Here is a 24,121-nt window from a genome sequence, read left to right as displayed (position 1 = left end):
CATAAAGGCTCCTCTATCAACCTGATGACATTTGAGGTTGTTCATTAAAACCTCCCTCTACAGCAGTGTATCTGTGCTGCAGTGAAATGGGTCTACATTGACCAATCTCCAATCTCTGCCAATGCCATGTTTGGTGTTCATTCCTCTGGCTGTGTGGATTGGGAATAGCCCTAAAGTATTAGGTTGTTATCTAATACACACACACTCATGCTGCTTTAAAACTGGACAAACGAAATGCTATTGTAAATTTTGAGCCCATATAAAGACATTTATTTACCAAACTATCAGCAGCCCTGGTAATGTATCACAGTTTCTCGATTAGATAGTTACAAAGGAACCAGCTGGATACTAGCACCCAGCTTTTTATGTTAGATTGTAGTGTAGTGTGAGAGTAGCTGAGTGGTTTCTTATTTTGTAAAGGCCTCAAAGACTCACCCCTTATCATACATGTAGTCATCTTTCAGAGAGTTGGCAGTCTCCTCGCCCACAAACACAGAGGGAATAATGATCTGCTTCATTACCTCCACTAAACAAAGCAAACACAAAACAGCAGATTAATCAATCACGTGACCAACTATCAATGATGGACTCACTGAGCAATCAAGACCCAAATAATGAATGAAAGACTGAAGGTCTGATGACTGCTTTGATTTTTCAAGTGGTTTTAACCACCATCTAATTTTGACCAACTTATATTACTACTATAGACTTTTTCAGTTCAAGCCGGTCAACAAATAAATGAAAATAACTGAAGCAGAGTGCTAATTATCACGAGGAGCCAAACAAACCTTGAACTGTAGGGCTGTCCAATCTATCATTTTGAAAATGTCAACTTGTATTTGATGGACACTTTGAAAATTAAAAATTCAACAAATTAAAAAGTATTCATGAGATCCACGAATAAAAAAAAGAACGAGAGAAAAAGTGGCAGATTAGTTCTGACATTTGAACCTTGTCTATTCCTTTAAACAAGTTTTCCATTTGCATCTTTTAAAAGGTGACAAGCACTTGAAATATGCAAATAGCTTTGTGTGTGTTACCATCGTTGGATCCCATGCTGATTAAGTCATCGGAGTCCACATTGTGAACAATGGCTGCCTTGTACCCAGCTTTCTGGGCATTGAGAACCTAAGGGTAGAGAAAACATTTGATGGATCAAATTTACAGAAAATTGCAGTTGTTTCAAAAAAATCAGCTCTTGCCAAAGGGCTGCTGAAATAAAATGTGTGATAACGGAGCATTTGTGTCGGATAATGTAAGCTAATCTCATTTTGTCTATCTGAGGTGGAAACATCAACCACGACATAGCAGCAGAAGCCAGTTGTTGTCAGCAGGGAGAACTCTACAGCTCACTGAGCCAAAATCTGGGTTCAAAATACACAAATCATCCATAAGCAAACTGATAGATATATAATCTGTACTTTAGCACCGGCCTTACAAATGCACCTCTTAAGGTTAAGGATGCTGGATTCCCTCTAGGACAATAAATGTCGCTGAATTTCATTGGTGACCACACAGAAGGGGATTCTGCGGAAAAACACAGTAGCATTCAACATGTTTACAGCCTGTGTGTGCAAGAGAGATGAGGTGTTTTTATCGGCAGGCTCCTGCCCCATAAATACTGACTGCTCAACTAAGCTGACCCAGCTGTAACTGAAGATACAAAACAGGAAGTCTTGACTGAAACAAAGGGAAACATGGCACAAAGAAAGCTACAGGGTCAAAGTTTAAAGGCAGAGGGGGATTAATGTCATAAAGGTTCCTCTGTTATAAGAGTTTAATAACCGCCTGTCAAAAGGTGTTTTTCCACTGCAGGAACTCGCAAGCCATTTTTAAGTATTCTGCACCTTTGTGCATTTTTCTAACTGCTTAATGTTCCCTGTTGGACAACCCATTAAAGTGTGAGTGTTTCTGCAATGGAAAGACTCTAAATACTAGCAAAATAATGCAATTTATATGATGCAAAAAAAAACCTGTGTGTATCCCCTTTTTACTGTGTGTGTGTTAGGGTAGCAGTTACCCTTATTTTATTCCTTATACATAAAATATATTCAAATCCTTAAAATGCAATGATGTCACTGCTTTTTTTAACTTGCTGTAAAAAAGTAAAACAGTAAAATCCGGAACCCAGCAGGAAAGGACCACATGTGCTTCGTCATGGATGTGGGGGGGTGGCTGATGATGATCTTCCATCTGTGAAGCTGTTTTTGAGGCTACAGTATCCTGTACAGCCATTGTTGTGGCTGATGTGGTGAAGGGAAATAGGATGTGACAGTATAACCCTGGAATGAATCATTATGTGTTCTTACACAGAGATAGAAGGACAGTAAATGCTTCCACCGAAACAATGGGGAAAAACATTTAGATGATATAAAATATAGTACACATCAAGATGGCAGCACTGGATGCAGGGCTATCAAATTGCATCCAGAGACATTTCGGTCTGTGCCCACTGATAACAGCCTTTTGGATTTGGACATTTGTTTGGTGATAGCAGGCTACCGCTGCTGTTGTCCAGCCAGAATTTAGACAGAGCTGCTGTTTATTTCCACCACCACCAACACAGAAAGCACAGATTAATAAGATTTAAGTCATTATAAAAGGATGTTGTCCAAAATAAAGACTATACTGGACTGTCTCTGTCACCCGCTCCACACTGTGCTGACCAGCTACAGGAGCTCGTTCAGCAACAGACTCCCATGATGCAAACTATGTAAAGGTTTTTATACAATTCTTCTTTAGATACACCTCAGGGATTTAAATGCTATCTAGGTGTTTAGATATTTATTAAATATTTTTATTTATCTTAATCTTGATTTCTATTTTCTGTAACAAAAAAAGGATTTCCACTCGGGAATAAATAAAGTAATTCTGATTCTGATTCTGATAAAAGGTAACTCCTGGTGTATTTTTTTTTAAATCACCATGGCCTGAAGCCACAGAGGAAATACTGATGCTAATTATTAGTCAAAGCATGTGCCACCTTCCTGAGGTAACACCAAACACCAGGCGAGCAAGGGGGGGGGGGGGGGGGGGGGGGGGGTCAGTGTAGTTCGGGTTAGACTGCTAGCTATATCTGCTGTTAAATAAGAAAAAAGGGGCCACTCCCACTAACCTAAGCTTGTGTGTGTGTGTGAGTCCCACAGCTTGACCAACCAGTCCTCTTTATAAGAGCATTGTGTCTGCTGCAACTCAAGGAAATCTATTTAGTATAGTGAGGGTGAACATTGTGTTAGTGTGTGCACACTGTGGCCTGTATGGGCACTAACACTGAACAGCTCTGTTTTTTTGTCTGTTCCTTGTCATTGTAATTTTATGCACAGGCATACGTGAAGCAGCGTGTATGGCAGCCGCAGCATTGTGATCCCATGTGTTCGCTTCTGAGGGTGTATTGTGTGGATGTATCAATGGCTACTGTGTGCGTCTACAGGCAGACAGTCTGGATAAGTAACAACACAAAAAAACCTGTGTCTGAATGTGTGCGTCTTGAGGAAAGAGAGTCAGACAGGTAATCAATGTGTAATGAAAGTTACAGAATAGATGATAGCAGAAACATGATTCAATCATTTACACAAGATCTGAAAAAATGCCTTTAAAAGGAGTGAGCTCTCAGCAGATGGTTTCTTGCCTCTACTTGCAGCTAGTAAGCCCGAGGCTACATTAGCTGTACACACCTAAATTGCTGTTTGTAGTGGAACTGCATTGTGGGTATTGTAGGTTATGGGTTTTGGCAATGTTTTTTGCAGTGTGGCATAAATGCGTGTATGCACATGTGGTAAAACATACAGCCAATGACCAATATTCATTTGGAGGCCATTCTTCTGAAATTAGCACGATAGCTATCTAGCATGAGCGTGTAGCATCACTGCTGTGCATCATGAGGAAGGTAAGTGGGTCACTAAAGTGTTTCCAGAGCTGAATGACAGTGACCTCCTTTAGAGAGGGGATTCTCACCTCACTCACTGAGCTACAGGTTCAGCTCTGCATCTTCAGGCATATAGGTTAAAGATAAAAGATAAAGTAAGCAGTCATTCATGGCTGTAGGCTGTCTGGATTCCATTGTGCGGTGTTGTCCTGCTTGCCTGGGATCTGCAGAGGAATTCAACCTCTGCTGCCGGCTCACCCTTGTGCTTGCATGGGCAAAGATAAGGACATTCAGAGCATTCCAGAAAGACGAAAGAGAGGGAGGAAACAAGAGAGGCTGGAAAGAGACGGAAGAAAAACCCTCTAGGAATATAACAAATCAATAATGCAAAAGGCCTGTGTGACTAGAAAGACATACAAACACTGACACACCTTCACAAATAATACATCACAATGAGAGAATCTTTGTCTCTCTTCTACCATCTGTGGATCATAGTGCTGAGCTATGGGACAATCTTCCAAGTCAATTTAACAGCCTCCATTAAACCTCTGAATTGCTGCTGTCCCAGAGGAACGACAAATAAAGGACCTTCATCATCAGGTCACACCCAACACACATTTTCACATTTTGGTTTAAGCGCTAAACCTCTTTATTTCATCAAGGTGCAGCCTTGCACACCTACACTGAAAAAAAAAACAGGCTTTGTGCAGTGTTATCGCAACATCTTTCGTGTTCCAGCATGAGTTGGCTCTAGAAACATCAGGCTGTTCATTTTTTTCTCTGTTTTCCAAGCTTCACATCATTTTTTTGGAGAGACAGACAAACCATTCACTAATTTAGTGACCCCAGGTAACACGCATGTCATTGGCATGTGGGAGGAAGCTCGAGCACCTGGAGGAAAAAATGCTGCACCACTGTGCTGCCCAAGCTCTTAATCTAAAGGTAAATCACGCTGTGACATATAATCCCACAGTAAAAGCAGACATTTGCATTGAATTTAATAGAGATTATGAGGTATCCAGAGCCTTAAGTCTTTCCGTGCCCTTCATCATGAAGGTTGTAGCTGCCTGGAACAGCCTGGCTGTGCTTTTGTATCGAGCTGCTTCCTGTAAATGTGTGGAACTGCGTGACTGTGAGGGAAGGTGTTACTGAGGAAAAAAAAAGTATATCGATTCAACTGAAAAATGGAAAAAAAACAGGTATTCCAATGTAGTTTTCAAGAACAGGTCACCTTTGATTTCTGTGCACATTTGTTTGTGTAAGGCAATTGGTCTCAGTTGACTGAAGGTGTGTAAACTGTGCTAGTTCCTGTGTGCATGAATATCTGATCAAATCAAATGAAATAAGAATTTGCTCATGTCACCTGTGAAGAGAAAATGATAATATAATGCCAACACACTTTATGTCTACATTCTTTAATCTCCCACATAAGATTGTGGTGTGGACAGGGATTGCTGATTGCATTACTAACTACTGCTGCATCACCACAGTGTGTATGTGTCAATAACTACTGCATCTTCAGTCCAGGGTGTGTGTATCTGCTGCCAGCAGCACATACTGTATCCTCCCCTAATGCAGTGCAGCAGCTCAAACTTCACTTCCTTACCCCTCCTTTTTTGACCTCTCCTTCATCCCTCTCCAGCCCTCTTTCCTTATTAATCCATTTCCTTCCATGCTTGTGTCCTATCTGTGAAGCTCAGGCAGTATAAATGACTGTGGAGCCTGGTGCAGTGCCTCCTCTGTATTTGCATAAAGCAGACTTGACCTCATCTCTGTGTAAATCAGTTTGTGCAGCCCCTTTTTTCATATTAAGTAATTAAAAATGTGAATCCACACAGGGCCTCCTGAACTTAACAGCAGCTTACAATCAGGTCCTTATTTCCTCCTTTCACTACCCTTTGCCATAATATGCCTCTTTCTCCCCCTAGGTCCTCTCTCGTCCCTGCCTCTCCACAAAGCTTCCTCCTCCCACCAGCTGTACTTCTCTTGCCACACTTCCTTCTTTATTTCTCCTCCCAGTTTCCCTCCCGCCCAAACTCTTTCTCTTCCTCTTTCCTCCTCATCTCTAATTTTAATCTCCTCTTTCTCTCATCTCTTAGTAGCCTTGTCATATCACCCCAACTGCCAACGTGTTCAGAAATCCGCCCAACCCTTTTCCTGATATTTCCACCCTCCTACCTCGACCGTCTCTGTTCTCTCTTACTCAGCTTCCCTGTTCTCTCTCACCCAACCTCCCTCTCTCCTCCCTCCTTTGGTGTTTTGAAGGAATGCTGCACCGAGCAGAGCTAGGGTTTAGTTTCAAGGTCCAGACGGTTGATTAGATAAAGAGTTCAATAAAACTGCAAGAAATTGCAGGGGCCAAATTTACTGATAACACAGAACAGCTGCAATTCATGCAACTCATGTCTATGTGTAAATGAGATATTGTTAATCTACAGGTGCAGTAAAGAACAGCAATGACTTCCTTCCTCCAGTATCTTCTTATTTACGAATGTATTTTTTAAACTATTTGACTGAAATGGTCATAAAGAGTTACGCTGTTGTCATAAAAGTGAGAAAATGTAAATTACTGAGAATGAATAATGAATGAAGGAGGAGAAGGAGAAGCAGATGAAGAAGCTGCAGAAGGAAAAGAAGCAGCAGCTCCGCTTGGGGATTGAACCTTGAAGTTTGCGTGTACTGTTTTCACACGAAATAGGCTGCAATTATAAGACCTTGTGACACTAACAGTGTTACAGTTCCTGTACATGAACATATATATCAGTGTGTGTGTATGTATGTGTATCTGCGGGCCAAAGGGAGCAGGCTGAGCTGTTTGTTGCCACAACAAATTGCAAAAAACATAAGGGTATCTCAGGGAAACGTCACAATCACATTTCATTGCTCTCTCTGTATCTCTCTCTGTCTCTCTTACACACACAGGTCATACATCCAGTCAGCCATAGTCATACCCTGTCATAAGACAGAGTGAGCATGTGCAGGAAGCTAGATCATTGTTTGAATAAGGTCTAAAGTCCTGTGTGTGTACAGCTTGAGGGCTTTGACTACAGCACAAACAAGCCGCGTGGTAAAAAGCATTTACTGTGAGACAGAGGTAGGAAATAGGGTTGGAAGGGAAATTACAAGCCACCAGAATTAATTGCTGACCAAGTACAGCTGTGGCTGATAAGCACAAAGTCACAACTTGCTGACCATTTTGTGACCACTCCCAACTCATTCACAGGTTTCCAGACGTGCATTATGTGTTGAAGATAAGCTGATGTAGAAGGAGCCTGGCACAGCCACGCCTCAAAGTAAGGTAAGGGACTTTAACCCGTCTTATCTTCCCCTAATGGATTTCTTCAACAACATTTTTTACCTGAATAATTCAGTTGTCAATCCAAGGCATCCTTTGTGGCATCTTATGAACACAGACTACATCATACATTCACTTGCATTTCTATTCCTGCGATGATTCTGCAACATTGGATTGTATGAACTCCTCTGGTATTTGTTTCTCAATGAGAGAATTGTTTGCTGTGTGATTTCTAATCTCTCTCACCTACAGCATGCAGATTCCTGACTGGACTAGCTTTCAAGACCAGACTGATCTGTGCTTTGCAAGGCAAGTTTTAGACAGAATCATAGCGTGACTTGAAGTCTCAGATTGGAATTTTTCCATCAGACAACAAAGATGTCAGCTGGGTGCTCTTGCACAGTTGTTACACAAACATTGGCCAAAGAAAGATAAGAGAAAAAAGAGAACATGCACTAAAGTTAAGAAAAGATAGGAAGGGGTAAATCAACAAGAAAACCCCAAAACAATGACAGATAGAGGGCAGCAGAGAGAGACTTAATGATAGGAATACAATTCATATGAGTAAAAGAGAGGAGAACAACGTGGTTACACAGAGCTCCCTATATCTGACTACAGGTTACATAACTAGAACATTATGTCTCAGTGTATATAGGCCTGCTGTCTGTATGTGTTATTGGAGGGTAGCAGAGGGATAGATGGACAGTGTGCAAAGAATTTAGCAAAAAAGGAACAGAGCCACAAGAGGGGAGGGGTGTCCATGGGAGAGGAAATGGGTATAGAGTTTCCTGTCTAACCCCTCCTCCTCTCCGAAAGGTCACAAAGGTCACCAATAAGTTGCTCCCCCACCACCTCAAAGAATCCCAGTGTACCGGAAGCGCTAAGGCCCACTCTCTGGAGATTCATTTTCAAAAAAAGATAGCGGAATGCTTTACCCCCTCTCTCTTTCTCTCTCTCACACACACAAAGAGTGAGTACGCCTATTACAATCCTTTTACTTGATCTCCTTTACCCCTCAACATCTCAAACTCTATGTCGACATTCAACCCCCTTCTCTGTCATTTCTTGTTGCAGCACACACACACTCTCTCTTTGACACGTACCCGCACTCCACCAGGCGATGTGCTAACACTTGACGGAGGGTTAAGTGGGTGAGTGTCTGTTTTATCGCCCATTACAGCCATGGATCCATTAACCTTTTGTATACACGCGGCCCGAGGACGGGACGGTTCATGTTTTCACTGCAATATCTCCGTCTGGGCGCAGCCATTTTGTGCTCTTTGTTGACAACCTACACCTCGTTGGAAAGCCACTTCCCTACTCTATTGATTGACAGCTCGTTTGACCATACAAAAGGATCGAGGGCCTGTCCCTAGCCAAAAGAATCCAATGAGCGACTATATCGAGCGAAGCACCTCCCCCCACTCTTACGCTTGTATTTTCAGCCCATTATATTTGACGCTGAATCTGATGCAATGGACGTATAGCCAATAAGATTTCCGTCACGGGGATGTCCCACATGAAGGGGTTGTGGAAGGAGGGTGGGCTACAGGCCTAAGCGTAAACATGAACAATGGATGCCGGCTGTCCATGCGTAAATGCGTAATAGTGAGAGTGAGCGTATATCTCCATTCCAGTGGTATTTCCAGTGACCAGAGAGATGGCGAAACGCATGGAAAAGAAGAATTACACTGTTGAAGAAGTTATTGAAGAGTGTACGAGACGGGAAAGCGACTTTTCTGACGAGGATGTGTCGGATGCGCAAAGTTATGTGTCGTCTGTTGACTCGGTGGAGGAGGACATGTTCATTGAAGGAGAAGATATTGTCCATGACAAGTAAGTGTAACTTTTATACATGTTGCAGTTTTATAAATAGAATGTAGACGTTTCAAAGAATTAGTGAATACAGTGTTGTGTCCTTTGTTTTGTTTACCTGTGTGGGGGAGGTGTGCGCTTTTACTATTCCTCCAAAAGTAGTTGTGGAGGACTGATTTGTGAGGTGAACAATGAATACAGCTACAGTTGTTCTGTGAATGAATATCTGATATATACATACAACCATACATACATCTATAGTTATTTTGTTTTATATATATTTTGTGCATTTTTAGGCAAACACTGTGTTCTATTTCATTTACCTGTGTGGGTCCTTTGTTCTGTTTACCTGTGTGGGGGAGGTGTGTGCTTTTACTATTCCTCCAAAAGTAGTTGTGGAGGACTGATTTGTGAGGTGAACAATGAATACAGCTACAGTTGTTCTGTGAATGAATATCTGATATATACATACAACCATACATACATCTATAGTTATTTTGTTTTATATATATTTTTTGCATTTTAGGCAAACACTGTTCTATTTTGTTTACCTGTGTGGTGTGCACTTTTACTATTGATTTGTGAGGTGAACAATGAATGCAGATACAGTTGTTCTGTGAATGAAAACCTTATTTTTTGCATTTTAGGCAAACTGATTCAGATACAGAGTGGGAGCCAAGCACCAGAGCCAGAGCAGCCTCCTACTCCCAGTGTACAACATCACAAGCCAGTCTACATCTCTGGTGACAGTAAGACACCCATCAAGCTTTCTAGCTGTGCTTTGTAGCAGCCCGTGACTGTAACAGTGGCATACTGAGAACAACATGTGGCTGTGAAACCTGTGGAATTGTAAACATGTAAACAGTTTGCTGTAAGTAGTTTGGGTATTTGTTTAGATAAAGGTGTTGTTTTTGACCATATCTCTTGTTCTGAGTCTTTTCTTGTGATGCACAATTTCAGTTTCAGTAGAATAATGAGCATTCAATGTGTTTTTGCTTCACTAACATTATTTCAATCATACTAATAGTGAATCTGAATATGGAATGAGGTTCCTCTAAGTGGCACCTTTCATTAGAGCTCTCATTGATGTCTGTATGTTGAAGCATTCCAGAGTTATGCACTTTGGTGCCAAAGTGTCCATTTGGAGACTCCAAATGGCACTTTTTGGAGAGCGCCTGGGAATACCTACAGAAAAACCTGTCCCAAATGGTCATTTCTTGTCCAATTACTATCTACTTTTAACTGGGAATAGGTAAGACTTCAGCCTGTGTCACTATATTGTCATCTAATCAACATCACCATGCTCCAGTTGTCAAGCAGCCTTTTTTTACAAAAAAAATTTAGGCGAGCTACAAAATCTTTTTATTTCTCTATGTTTAGACTTCTCTCACTGTTAACCATTTGCAATTGCAGTAAATCACACAGCTAAAATAAAAATTTCAGAGTGTTACCTTCACAATGAGACCAAGCTTTTGCACATACTCCTAAGGGCTCACAAACAGCTTGTAGTTTAATTTGGGTATGCCTTTGACAGGCGTTTCATCAACTATTGAGGGTGGTGTTAAAGGGTTAAAACGCCATGCTGTTGCTCAGTAGATACTAATGGCTAAATGCAATTGCTACAGGAGGACAGAAAGAGATGGAGGGCAATGGAATGAGACAGCAGGCATGTTGTAGGGTGACAAAAGTGCACCCGCACACACACACACAGAAGAGTGCCTCAGTCAAGATGGAATCTATTATTCCTTTGTTTCCCTGCAGCTTCTGGAGAGAGCTGAACCCAGCTACGAAGAAGAGTGGGGGGAGAGAAAGACTGTGTGTGTGTGTGTGTTAAAGAGAGAGAAAGAGAGAGAGAGAGAGAGAGAGAAAAGGAAAGATGCTGGCCAGACAGCTGCATGCCAGTAACAGCGTGTGTGTGTGTGTGTGTATTTGTGTGCAATGGACAGGGACACAAATGCTAGAATAAAAAAAACAACGGGGAAAATGATAAAGAGACAAAGACTGTCAAAGGAAAAGAGAAAAAGAGATAATATAAGGCAGACAGAGCAACATGTATATGCGTGTCCATGTGATGATATCTGTAGATATGAGTAATGAGGCAGAGGCTAAAGTCAGATCTTACAAACAGACGAAACAGAGAAGGAAAAAGAGAGACTGTAAGAGAAACTGACTCTAACACCCACATATCAGCAATGGTTTCCAGATAATGTTGGCCCAATTTATCAGTTTGATCCATTACCATCACTTGATGAGAAGTGATAAGTGGTTCTAGTATGAGAGAGACTTCTGGCATGTGGAGTTAGCTCCTTCGCAAGTTTATCTGATATGCTGTTCAAAAACAATACCAAAGAACAGTCGGAGTTACTTCTTTTGATACGAGCAAAACATTTGGTTACTATGGCAAAAACCAACACTCCACACTTCACACCTAATGCATGTCACGTATGCATGAGCGGCACTATATACTACAGCTGTAGCCGGCAGTGTGACCTCATCGCGCTTTCTTCGTACTCCGGCTTATGGTGACAGATGTTGAACCTCTGTTAGGAACATGCTGCTCCGCATCATTTAACTGAATACCACTGCCTTCTGCCTTTATTGTTATTGTGGGCTCACATGTGCGCGCTTGCGGGTGATGGTGAGAGTACGTCGCACACAAAAATGCGTCATCATGACGAGGCACTAATCGCCATATTCGATAAGTGGCAAATCGGTGACAGTTTTTCTTTTTCTGACGCATCAGACTATCAAAACAGCGTCAGGCAAAATGGTCTCTATCCCACAAGCTAAGAAACAAACCTGAAAAAGCAGAGACAACATCTGTCTTTGCAATCAGTAGTCCTCTTAAAATCAGAAAAAAAAAATCAAGATATATTCACTGGTAGAAGAATAAAGCCAATAAACACAAAGAGGAAGAAGGTTAAGGATGAATATAATCATATTTTTCAGTAACACGAATCAAGGAAATATTAATTTAATTTCAATTACGGAGCTGTGAAGCTGTGAGAAGCAAAGAAATAAAATCAGACACCCAAATGTCTCAGTCTAACTAGCAGCCAGAGGAGTAAATAATCATGTGATGTGATGTGATGAAAAGAAACTTTTGAGAGGGTATTTTTACCACATAGTCAAGTAATTATTAAGTCAGTGTAAAAATCTACTAAGAAACATGTTGGTGAAGTGAGAAATGCTTCATAATGTGCTTTAACACTTTAACGAGGAGAACAAGTGCTGCAACGCTACACAGAGGGCCCAGCAAGAAGAAAAGCAGTCAGAGCTGCTGGTCTGAGGTAAAAATGGCAAATCTGACACAGATCAGAATGTGTGTATTGTGTATATATTGTGTGTGACTGTCTGACGAGCAGCTATGTGGAGTCTGGTTACACTCCAGCATTGGGAACACCTCGCTGCCTTGTCTGTCAACATGTTTCTGTGTGTGTGGTGCAGTAAGCCCTTATAAGGATATATGACTGCTACAGAGAGCAAACAAAAAACTAGTAAGAGGAAGAGGCATATTGAGAGAATGACAAAATAAAAACAGGAAGTGTGAAATTGAATGAATAGGGGAGAAAAATGGAGAGGAAAAGGTACTGCTAAGAAAGAATGAGACAGAGGGACAGACACAGACGCCAGGAGGCTGCATGCTTTCCTCTCCTTCACTCCATTACTCATCCCTGTTCTCACTCAGCTAATCCCATCTCTCTACCCCCCCCCCTTTCTGCCTCACTTCTTTTTTCTGTTCCTTCCAATTCTGAATCCCAGACCAACAGAAGGTTGAAGACGCATAAAAAATGTGATTACTTCTTGCATTTAGACACATTTTGTTGTATGCATTCATACTAAATTTTTTCTACAGGTGAATTTAAACCCTAATAAATGTGATATTTTGTTGGTATTTTAAGTTGGATTAGAAATTAGATCACACTTTCCATAAAAACTCCCAATGAACCAGTTAGATCCAGCTACAGGGTTAATTTATAATCACTGTGACCTTGCACAGGTTACTTAGTTCAGTGATAACTGAAAAACCTTTTGGGGTTTTTCAAAGTTTTACAGAATCAGCAGACCTTCCTTTCCAGTGTTGAACATGGCTACAGTCCCAGCACACACACACACACTGCTGCCACTTCACCACCCATTCCGCTTTTCTGTCTGTGCTGCACACAGCCGGACGCTTCACTTGACTAATGAAGGCCAGGTCTCTCCATCTTCCAGCTGCTTGGCTGACTTATTCAGCAAACTGAACTTTTAAACTCCATATCCAGCTTCACACAAAAAAGTATGGCAGCAGGAGGAAGAGAAAGACAGGCAGCAAAATGGGATACATGCTCATGCAGGAAATTGTGTTTAGGGAAATGGCGGCTTCCTGTTTTCCTTCCCCACCAAGCTGATCTAAAGGCTTAAGTGAAAAACTAAACTCTGAAACACCACCTGCTGACACAAATGTACTGTAAAGACACACACAATGCACAGAACACTGCACATACGTTGTTAGCAGTACAGCAGCCTGCCGTGAACATCTGTAGAAATAAATTGTGTTTTCAATCACTTCCAGTTGTTGCTAACCATTAAATTAGCATTCACTTGCCACAAACTTTAACAAGCACCTGCTACTTGTTAGTGAAATGCAACAGCCATTATTCATTTAGGTCAGTCAGTTTTATTAAGTTTAACCAGAATAAAACTGATGGTGATCATTACCTTTATTATGTATGAGGATAAAAAGTTTACAAAAGATTCAAAGGGCCTTTGTGTTAGGACTGTACCTTGATGTCAAAGTTGCAGTCAAATCGCTTGATGAGGACAACGAAGGCACCTGTCAGGTTATCCCTCGGAGGGGGCTCGATGGGCTCGCATGCATTTTCTGGTCGAGCACCAATCAGGAAGCCCTGTGGGGATGACATCAATGCACATTGGTGAGAGAAATACATGACTTTCATTCAAATTTAAGCAAATGTCCCTTCTTAAGGAGTCAAATGAGTCCTCTTCAAAAAAAAAAAAAAAAAAACTTGGCTATTACGTAGACACTCAGCTGATTAATGAAAACTCTTCCAGATAAAGGGTCATCTGTATTCGTATTTGTATTTATTTCACAGTTTAAAATAAAAAAATCACACTTTTGTTTCCTGTTAAGAGTGTTATTACTGTGTTTGATGCAGTTTGATGGTGATTAGGAGACATAAGGAAAAAACTTTAAATAACAACAGTGTAGACTGCAGACAGTCCTTTACAGATGCATGTGGCTTTGAAAACCATACGCATGCAGATGTTAAAGATGTTAAGATGTAAAATTTTAAAGGCACAAGTTACAACACACCTCTTCTTACTACATCTACTCAAATTCCCAGTGTAGGTAGTGTTTGCACAGACTTGACACAACAATGAGGTGACATACAGAAGTCTGTTTTGAGTCTTGTGTAACCCTCTGATGAAGGACAATACATCAGACAGATCTTTTTGCACATTCCTGCCTACGTGAGGTGGTGGAAAAGAATTATACAGGACTGGTGGAGGATGTATGCTCAAAGGCTCAAAGCTTTGATGGCACTCAATGACTTTTAACACCTGTGGGGCATCAGAGGTAGTAACAGTGCTGTATGACCACTGTTTGAAAGGACACGCCAGGAAGGTAGAATTCATACAATATAAAAATGGACCCGAGGCACACCTCTTATTGGTCTTTATAGCAAAAATCTCTGTCTGAAAGGGGGGTACTGATTGGTTAACTCCACATCATGGTCACCTTCACCTGGAAGACAACCTGACAGTCAGTGATCAGATTAATTAGATACTCAATTGGAGGTATATTGTTGTAAATCGCAAGCTAAAAATGTTTAAAATCAAAGTAAATTTACAGTTTGATCAAAGAGTGAAGACGAAGGTTGTTTTTCTGATTCTTTTCTTATTTTTTTTAAAACAACAAATAGTCGAGCCTTTCTGGGTCTGCTTAGTGAGTCTATATACTGTTAACAAGACAGAATGGGATCCAATCTCAGTTCACTGACCCAAAGCAACACCATCTTTGTTCAACCATCCAGCTCCGAGATTAGCGACATCCATCACAACCACAGATGAAAAACAAAGCACAGGGAAACAGTTCCAGCAGCACCGCATGTAACCATGGTGAAAACAACACGTATTTAACATTGTAATACATACATAATGAAAACTGAACTTTCCACTAGGATGAGAAATATTTTTGTGTGACAATAACTTGCACATGACCAAAAGAGCATCAAATGACTGCTGACGCAAATTAGATGAATTGAAAGTCAATATACTTTAAAACAAAATGTTTGAAAGTAAGAGAGAAATATTACTGACAGACAAAACAGTGTTTTAACATCTATGTGTAGACTGTTGTTGTCAATTTGTCAGGGGCTCAGTTTGCCCTGAAAGGCTATCTTTCTCTCCCACAGCTGCTTCTTTCTGTCTTTGTCCCATTTCCTCCAACAGCTTTAAAGTAACTGATGAGAGGGAGATAGTGAGAGCAAGAGAGAGGCTGACAGAGTGATAGAGGGAAAAAAAAGAACAAAGGCAGACACAGAAAAAGCCACAAAATATGAAGGCAAAGAGAATTAGATAGCCACAGACATAAGAAGAGAATCAGGAAATAAAAATGAATGGAGAATGACAAAAATAGAAAGGCTAAGAGCAGACAGGGAAGAGGGGATGAAAGGAAAATAAACAAGACGTGAGGAGGGTGTGACCTGATGTTACAGACATTTCAAAAGCTCCACTGGTCTTGTGCAAGTGTAACCCACACCGCTGTGTGTGTGTGTGTCAGAGCCAGGGTGGTAGACAGGAAGTGTGGACTGCTGAGGGACTCTGGGACTCATCTCTCTGTCTCTTCCTCTCTCTCACACACAACTACTGCTTTAAAAAATGCAGCCGTTTATGTCAAAGTCAGCACTTTCTTTTACACACAAACATAAGGTTGATGTCTGCTAGCAGCATCAACACATTTACAGACAGACTGTACAGTACAGAAAGGAAAAAAAGATTACTAAATGGACTGTGCATGTAGGTTAATTATTATTATTGGTTGCCAAGTAAACGGTCAACTTCAGGGATCAGAGGAATTTGTGAAATCTCGCATCAGATGGTAGAAAACGTGAGGAATCACCCACTGTCCTCGTCGTCGTCACCTCTGGGTGCCTCCAGTGCAGTCCAGCCTTGCAGCTAAATGACATCACTGTGCCACTGCCTCACATTCCTGCTCCTCCTGACTTTGAAACTAGTGACAAGTGCGCCCTCTAATGGCTGGGAAAAAACATGTACCCAAAAAAACATGCCAGCACTGCAGAATGCAGAGACAAGAGCAGACTGAGAGACAGGAAATAACTGAGGAAGGAGGAGGGATCCTGAAAACACAGGCTGAGAGGAGATGAAAATTCTGTCTGGAAGAACATATCAATAAAAACCCCAGTACTTGTCCTACATAATTACCCTTCCAAGTTGCTAATTGCTTTTAAGACATTTTTGATGGTCCTGTATTAACATACTATGGTTTTGTGAACCTATTGTTTGTGTGTACTAAGATGAATCTGTGCCCCTTCAAGTGCTGTAAGTACAACCTGTTCCCAAAGAACCATAAATGAGGAAATGCCTGTGCAGTCATGCTTATGTGGTACATAAAGAAGACATTAAGAAAGATATTCATCTTTCTATGATAGCTGTAATTGCACATGGATTTCCCATTGTTGCATAAGGGAAACTTTGGTAGAGGTGTCAAAGTGAGAAAAAACACAGTGAGGACATATCATTCAACAAGGCTAATATGTTGGAAAGTATTGACACAAGGTTGCGCAAGTAGCGCTAAATGCCAGAAAGTAGAGTGAAGAAGAGGAAAGGAACTACAGGCTGATGCAAGCTGCCACAGTCATTTATAGCAACAGCTCCTTTGACTTTTGTGTTTCCACTGCAGTGTAGGATGCACCTGGAAAAACATGACCTAATAAAACAGATTCCAACAAAGCATGCACTTCTCACTTCGCCCATTCCTTACTCATCATTTTATTTCTTATTAGCACCGTATAGCATGGTAATAAGTTCCTTCTTTGTCTTGCTTCTGTCTAGTTTTATAAGATGATATTTTCTTTTGTTGACTGTCAGGTTGTCTTCCAGGTGAAGGTGACCATGATGTGGAGTTAACCAATCAGTACCCCCCTTTCAGACAGAGATTTTTGCTATAAAGACCAATAAGAGGTGTGCCTCGGGTCCATTTTTATATTGTATGAATTCTACCTTCCTGGCGTGTCCTTTCAAACAGTGGTCATACAGCACTGTTACTACCTCTGATGCAGGTTCAGAATGTATATAAACCAACATTTCATCATTTCATCTTACTGTCGGTGTTGTATTGCTGCTGGCACCCTAATTTCCCTGAGGGACCTTCCCTGCTATTGTATTATTGGGAAAGTTGGGAAATGCTCTGAAATACATACAATAATGCCCGAGCATAACCTGTTTTTGAATAGTTTCAACAAAAGAAATAATAAAACTGTTCATAATCATTATCAAATAAAATTAAAAAAAAATTGAGCAGAAAGTATGCTGCAATTCTTCCCCAGAGGGGGTGAGGGTAGTCATGAGGGTGTTTTAGTTATAAAAGTAGCAGAAGAAAAGAGAAAGAAGAGGGATGTCCTCTGTTGAACTACTTCAAATTATTTCACAGTGATTTCATTTAATCCTGTCAGTGAAAATCTCACTATACGGCTTGTTTGCAGCTTTGCTCTGGGTTGAAATGGAGAAAAAAAACAAAAGGAATTAATAACTCACTGTAGCCTGACTGAGGCTTCCTGTAAGCTGATTAAAGCCTGTGTGACTCCTCACTCAGATTCACTAAAGCTCAGATTCCCCAGTTGAACCAGCCTTAACCACTTCAAAAAACCCTGAACTCATGTTTGACCAAAACAGGAAGCAGGTGAAGCGACAGAGCCTGGTTTCACACTAACATACACAGCATAACAGCACATTTTACCATTACAGTATAACTGACAATATTTACTGAATTGAGTAGCCGAATTGCTGTGGCACTGACCCTTCACCTTCTTACAGAGGCTTATCACATTATTGCATTCAGTCTGGACACAAATGCCACAAAATGAGATGCTTGAAGTTTAAAATTCATTCTGCTGCAGAAATGTGGGTGGAGAAAGCGGACAGTCAAAATGAAACTTGAGAAAGACAGTTGAGCAGCCAATAAGACTATTTAAACCTCATTTTATTAACAAATTGCTGCATTGTGATGTCCGGGAGGAAGTTTAAAAGACGTATCGTTCAGGTCAGAAAGCTATACATCATATAAATCACATAAAACTAGTAAAGATAGAACAGTAGTAAAGATTACAACACTGCCTGGCTGCTCTCTCATCTGCACATGTTTGTTGAATCACAGGATGAAGTCATTGTAAATGTCTTGTAACAGACATCAGGGAAGTGTGGAAGGAAGTTATTGTGAAAAGCCCTTCTTCCAAAAAGCAGTTTGAATGGCTGCATAAGTCATCAGGACAGTGACAGGAATTAGTATCATCTGCTGCGAAACTGCTAAAATTAGTTAATTGCTTTCCATTTACCAGACACAAGACAGATGAGTCAGGCATTAAATGTATTGGTCCTTCATCTACATGACTACATGAAGTCAGAATTACACTGAGATCATCCCTTATAAAGTTGCTATTGCTGCATTTCCCATCACTCCTGTTGACTGACAGCACAGACCAGGCAAGTAGCCAGTAAACACTGACATACAAGCATTCGCTAACATTAACAGCTCCTACACAACCTCCATGTCTCAGTAGTCTGTAGGATAGAACTAGAAAAACAGGAGAGGAAGCAAAAAACCATGATGTATCAGGTGGATGTGAGAACGTGTTAACTAACCATGATTGATTATTGACTTCCTGTGTTGTTTGTGTCCACCTGTCATACTCCAAACAAGCTGAACCACGTATGCCCACCTCATTCCTCTGACAAACAAAATCCTCAGTTTCTGTATTTAGAACTATGAAGGAAAGAACTGTTTCACTTTCCAAACCGCAGATGTTCCAAAGGAAACTCAGGCATCTCATCTACAGATCAGCCTATAATTGTGGAAATGAAAGTGGGTACAAAAATGAAATAAAAAAAACTAGAACAAAAAAACAAAAGCCTGAGAGGTCAACATCCAAGAACATTACTGCAACTTATTGCACTTATTCCATTTAGTTAAACATTATCATCAGTTAAAACCACTGTGTATTCACAACTAAAACACACAGGCAATACAGGCAAATCCTGAATGCTGCTGTCATGTCACATTGGCTTTTAACATTAAATTAGTAAACTGAGGTTGTTGTGTACAGTGGGTGTACATTGGGTGTAGAGTGGCCTTTCCAAGGCAACAGTAAACAGTCTGGGTAGTGCAACTGGGAACAGCAAAAGCTCTGTTTGAAGCCTGCTGCCCGGCGGGGAATCCTCCAGAGACAAGCAGGCTTGTGCTGCCATGTGATGGCAGAGATTCGTCTAGAGGTTTTACAGCTGCAGTACTGGTAAACTTGTATTACAGACAAACTATTTTTAACTTATGCATGCCAGGTGCGTTCCACCAATAATATGTAAGGACCCGGTACGTTCAGTGATGTGTAACATTGTATTAACTATGACTAACTACATAAATCAGAGCCAAACACATCCTTAGTCCTTAGTTATGAAAAACAAAAGTTACCCTCTACTGCAGCCTCTCTCTGTGATATTGCTGCTGATAACATGGTGATATTTTATATTGAAAAGCAATTAGTGCAGCTGGAAATTGCAAACCCACATCGAGAAGGACAGCATGTCCACATGGCACTCGGTCTCTCTCTGCTCTGGCTGCTCAGCAGCAGGAAAAGCCAAATTAAAACAGGTAACGCCTTTTTTAAAGCCGAGGTAAGTAATAAATAAAAAAAAAAAGACACATATTTTATCAATTATCCTAATCCCTGCTTTTGTCAAAACATGGTTAGGAATGTACATATGAATAAATCAATCAATAAATGAACTATCTATTAACATGAGTTATGCAACAAAGTCGATTTATTTTTGGAAACTTGGTGTGTGTGTGTTGGCCAGCAGCCCTCAAATTAAAAAGTGCAATGAAAATGTGGCCACACTTCAATGTTTGTTTAATACAAATGATAGCGCACACTGCAGAGCTTTCTCATACTGCGTATGGTGACAGCACAGAGCAAAGCTTTAGCTAGGAATGAAAGTTATTACTAAGGCTAGCCAGCAGCAAACATTTACAGTGATCACATGATGATCAATACCATTACAAAATACCTTGCAAAAATATTAAAAACTTGTGTTTAAAGCTCAAAGTGTGAGAAGCTACTAAGCATCTCAATTCCTAAAATACACTCTGGTGCCAGCACTCGTGCAACATTAGCAAAGTTATGTCACAACATCTGAATGGTTGAATTTTGCTAAAAAATAGACACCCTTGAACTCAGACATCAGAAACTACAAATTTGAAACTACACAACACACAAACACATCGCAAGGCATGTCACTATCAGCTTGCTTCTTTGTGTGTACGACAAACACAACAAGTGAGCTCTTCACTGTGGGAAATGCCACAATAACCAGCTTAGATAGCAGACATGAATCATCCCTACTGTTGTGAGCTTTGTGGACCAACCAGTGTGTGGGCTGCTGGGTGTGGGGTGTTGTACAGAAGCCTCATAACAACAACACACATTATTACAGCCTTTGACACAGAACAGCAGTGTTTGAGTGCAGCTTCACTGTATATGATTAAACCTTGATGGAGCTTCACTGCAGTCCAGCTGGTGACTAATTTTAAGGGCTAGTTAATGTTAGCAAAGTTTTAACAGCTCTTTTGTATGGAGTTGTAACATATTTACCTTCAGTCCATCGCTGGGGAGCCGGTAGCCAAACCGAGCCGGAAGATCATCAAAGTTCTCAGTTTTGTTGTCAAATGAGTACTGAAGAATAAAAAAATTCCAATTACTTGTGCACTAATATATCCATGGACAGTAAGGGGTTCAAACTGAATAGACAAACTGGAGGTTTGTCAACATATAAACTGTATTACACAATTATATTGTTTCACTAAGTTCCACATTTATTTGTGTGAACAGTTACTCACAGCAGCGATGTCGGCTTCAACAGGCAGCAGGTTAAGAAAGGCAAAGAGCTGAACGGTAAAGATGGTGTATATCTGTGTGGCCGACAACATCAGCATTCCCAGGGACAGCAGCATCTTGGCATCACGTTACGACCCCCAGCTGCTAAGCCACACACACACTCACTCAACGAAAACCATAAACACACACAGACTCACGCTGGCCTGCGGCGGAACCCCCTGTGCACCAACAGTTGCTGTCACACCTGAAAGGAAATAGATATTTGTATTACAAGTCTTAATACCCACCAATAATATTTATAGAGAGCAGTAACAAAGCACATGACAGCTGTCACTTGAACAAGCTGGGAAACACATCCCAAAACAGGCACGAGGTAACATTCTTTGACTTCCTCAGATCAGAATCAGAACATTACTCTTGATGGTAAATGGTAAAATGGTCTGTAATTATATAGCGCTTTCCTACCTACTCAAAGGCACTCAAAGCACTTCACAGTACTTTACATTGAATCCTTTCAATTAATTCAATCTGTTAAAGTGCTTTGCCCAAGAGCATCAATCTAGATCACAATTATGACGTGTCAGGTGTCAGATACCCTAAAATTTTGAGTGAATTGAATCCATACATCTTGTTTGCATGAATAGAGTCCATAGAAAAGTCATCTCCAACTACTGTGAACATTTCACAACTGATACAGGCCACATTTCTAATAAATGACTTTGAATTGGCCAATACGGTTTGCAGTATAAAGCATGATTGGGGTTCAAGTGCACAAATTGGGCAGCAGCACATGAAACCAACAGCTAAGGGCTTGGCAAATTTTATCATAAAGCTGTGTTGCTGTCAAAGTGGGAAAGCAGTATTTGTGGTCTTTGTGTTGTATTAAAATGTCTAGTAGTAGTAGGGGCTGTATCTAGTCATTAAAAGTTCATTTTTTTCACTTTCACTTTTTATGAATGTTATTGGTTCCCATTATAATTAACCTATAATAATGGTGTAGTGATGCTCAGAACAGGGAAATATATAACAACTATATTTTTTAGGAATACAATACATGTTCAAAATAATCTTTACCCCTTCAGATTCTAAGATTATATTAAACACACTGCTTTACTGCAAAGCTGATATAGTTTACAACATTTACCTAATGGCAAGTAATTTTGTTTATTGAAGAGTCTATTTCACAATTGACACTAAAAGTAAGATGTAGTGCTGAGCTCTAATCACATCTGTGTAAAACAGGAATGTCATTATGCCATTATGTAACTTTCCATCCTCAGTGTCCTGTTAATGCTGTGCCTTTTCCCATAATACAGGGTTTTACTGAGCACCTCCAGTACATCGATGTGCTTTGTATGAGGGCATAACCGCCTCCCATACCATTTTCAGTATAGTAATACAGCAATCACAAAACAAAAACTGCTTAACTGTCATTTAATATGCCCTTTATCTGTCAGCTTAATTATTTTTTACAGGACAATTAGGAATGCAATAAATTAATTTTGGTAACTACACTATAGAATAGCAAAAAAAGAGCCCCAAAAACCAGAAACGACTTGTCCACTCACAGATAGTACATCTGTTCAATCACCCAATTCGATGTATGATTATAGCATTCTCCTAAATCACTTCTTTACTTTGCTTAGTCATTGTAACTCACAGTAATAGCTACATCTGTGGTTTCCATCTGCCATAAAATTGAAAAATCAAATTATACAGCATAGTCTTTCTTTTTCCCCCCAGTGCCAAAGAACTGAGACAAAGCCAGGGATTCAGGTCAACGACACAATACATAAATAAAGATTAATTTGACTGACAGCATTTTTTTTAAATCAGATTTTGTTATGAAATCCTAATTTTGTCTCAGGTCTAAGTTGTAAGCAAAAAAAACATAAAAATATTGTTTTACGATACATAAAAGTACTCCATTAAAACAACTGCCAAACTTCTATTCTTTTTTAGACAATACATTGTCATCATACTACTACAGTGTATTTTTATTAATTGCTACTAGTATCACGAACTGTCTTAAGGAGCATTTTAATCAATACGTTTTTACCGAAATGACAAAGACCTCAAAGGGGAAGTAAAAGCAACATCATTCATAACAAACGATCCCCAAAATCTATGACTATAACAAAGGTTTTTCCGACCAGTCAGTTTATACAATAATAATGACAGGACTGATGTACTTTTACACATATACACGTTTTCAAAACGGAGCTAAACACACAAATAAAACAGTGCAGACTAGGTGTGCAGCTAACGACAAAAACATAGCGTCCTATAGGAGTTAGCATGAGGCTAGCAGAGGGAGATAGCCTGCTTCTCCTGGATGTTTACCTGTTTTCCTGCTCGTAGGTGACCTTTGTCCATGAATTTAGACTCTGGAACCATTGCTCTCCTGCACTGTGAGTTGTATTAGGATACACGAACAACAGCTATAATTTCAGATGTACCTCATTCCGTTAGAGATAGATTATAAACGCTACAATTTAATCCCCTCCCGTTAGCTCCTTCTTTCATGTGAGAGAGCGCAAACTTCCGCCACAAACGCTGCTCCTCTATCAGCTTCTGATTGGTCGAAACACCTGCCAGTCATCCTTGTAGCGGAAGTGACTCCAGACGTAAACATATCCACGTGATGACACCAATTTACTGCTTTTCATAGTCACATGAACTGAGCTTCCCACCCGACATTTACATCTTTATTACATCTGCATTGGAGCATTAGGAGATTAACTGGCAGCAGAAGGGAACATTTACAGAAGCTGTATTTTTGAAAAAATGCTGTTTCTCATCACAACGAATGCATCTAAACAGCCAATGGACACACACTTTTAAATCTCTAGCACCATCTATAGAGAGTGGGGTAAATTCTCTTTGTAGGGGATCACATGTTTGTTATCAGAGTTTGGTTGTAGTCCACAAGTGTCTAACAACTGTGGACACTGCATATAAAAATGCATGTAAAAATACTGGTTATTTATTTATTTATTTTTTTACAGGAACTCC

General features: G+C 40.3%; 1 protein-coding gene across 1 annotated transcript in view; it reads right to left on the bottom strand.

Annotated features, from left to right (window-relative positions):
- The window catches only part of rnf13 (ring finger protein 13), a 31,938-nt gene extending 8,272 nt beyond the window's left edge, over positions 1–23,666 (bottom strand). Inside the window, exons 1-6 of the mRNA XM_028403240.1 lie at positions 23,450–23,666; positions 21,109–21,350; positions 20,864–20,944; positions 13,742–13,864; positions 1,041–1,128; positions 436–526 (exon numbers count right to left, since the gene is read on the bottom strand). Of these exons, the coding sequence (XP_028259041.1) occupies positions 436–526; positions 1,041–1,128; positions 13,742–13,864; positions 20,864–20,944; positions 21,109–21,222 (497 nt within the window). The 5' untranslated portion in view covers positions 21,223–21,350; positions 23,450–23,666. The remainder of the gene's footprint in view (positions 1–435; positions 527–1,040; positions 1,129–13,741; positions 13,865–20,863; positions 20,945–21,108; positions 21,351–23,449) is intronic.
- Positions 23,667–24,121: the final 455 nt, after the last annotated feature.

The sequence above is a fragment of the Parambassis ranga genome, chromosome 4 (assembly GCF_900634625.1).
Source record: "Parambassis ranga chromosome 4, fParRan2.1, whole genome shotgun sequence".
Classification (NCBI taxonomy): domain Eukaryota; kingdom Metazoa; phylum Chordata; class Actinopteri; family Ambassidae; genus Parambassis; species Parambassis ranga.
This window is presented reverse-complemented; position numbering and strand designations above follow the sequence as displayed.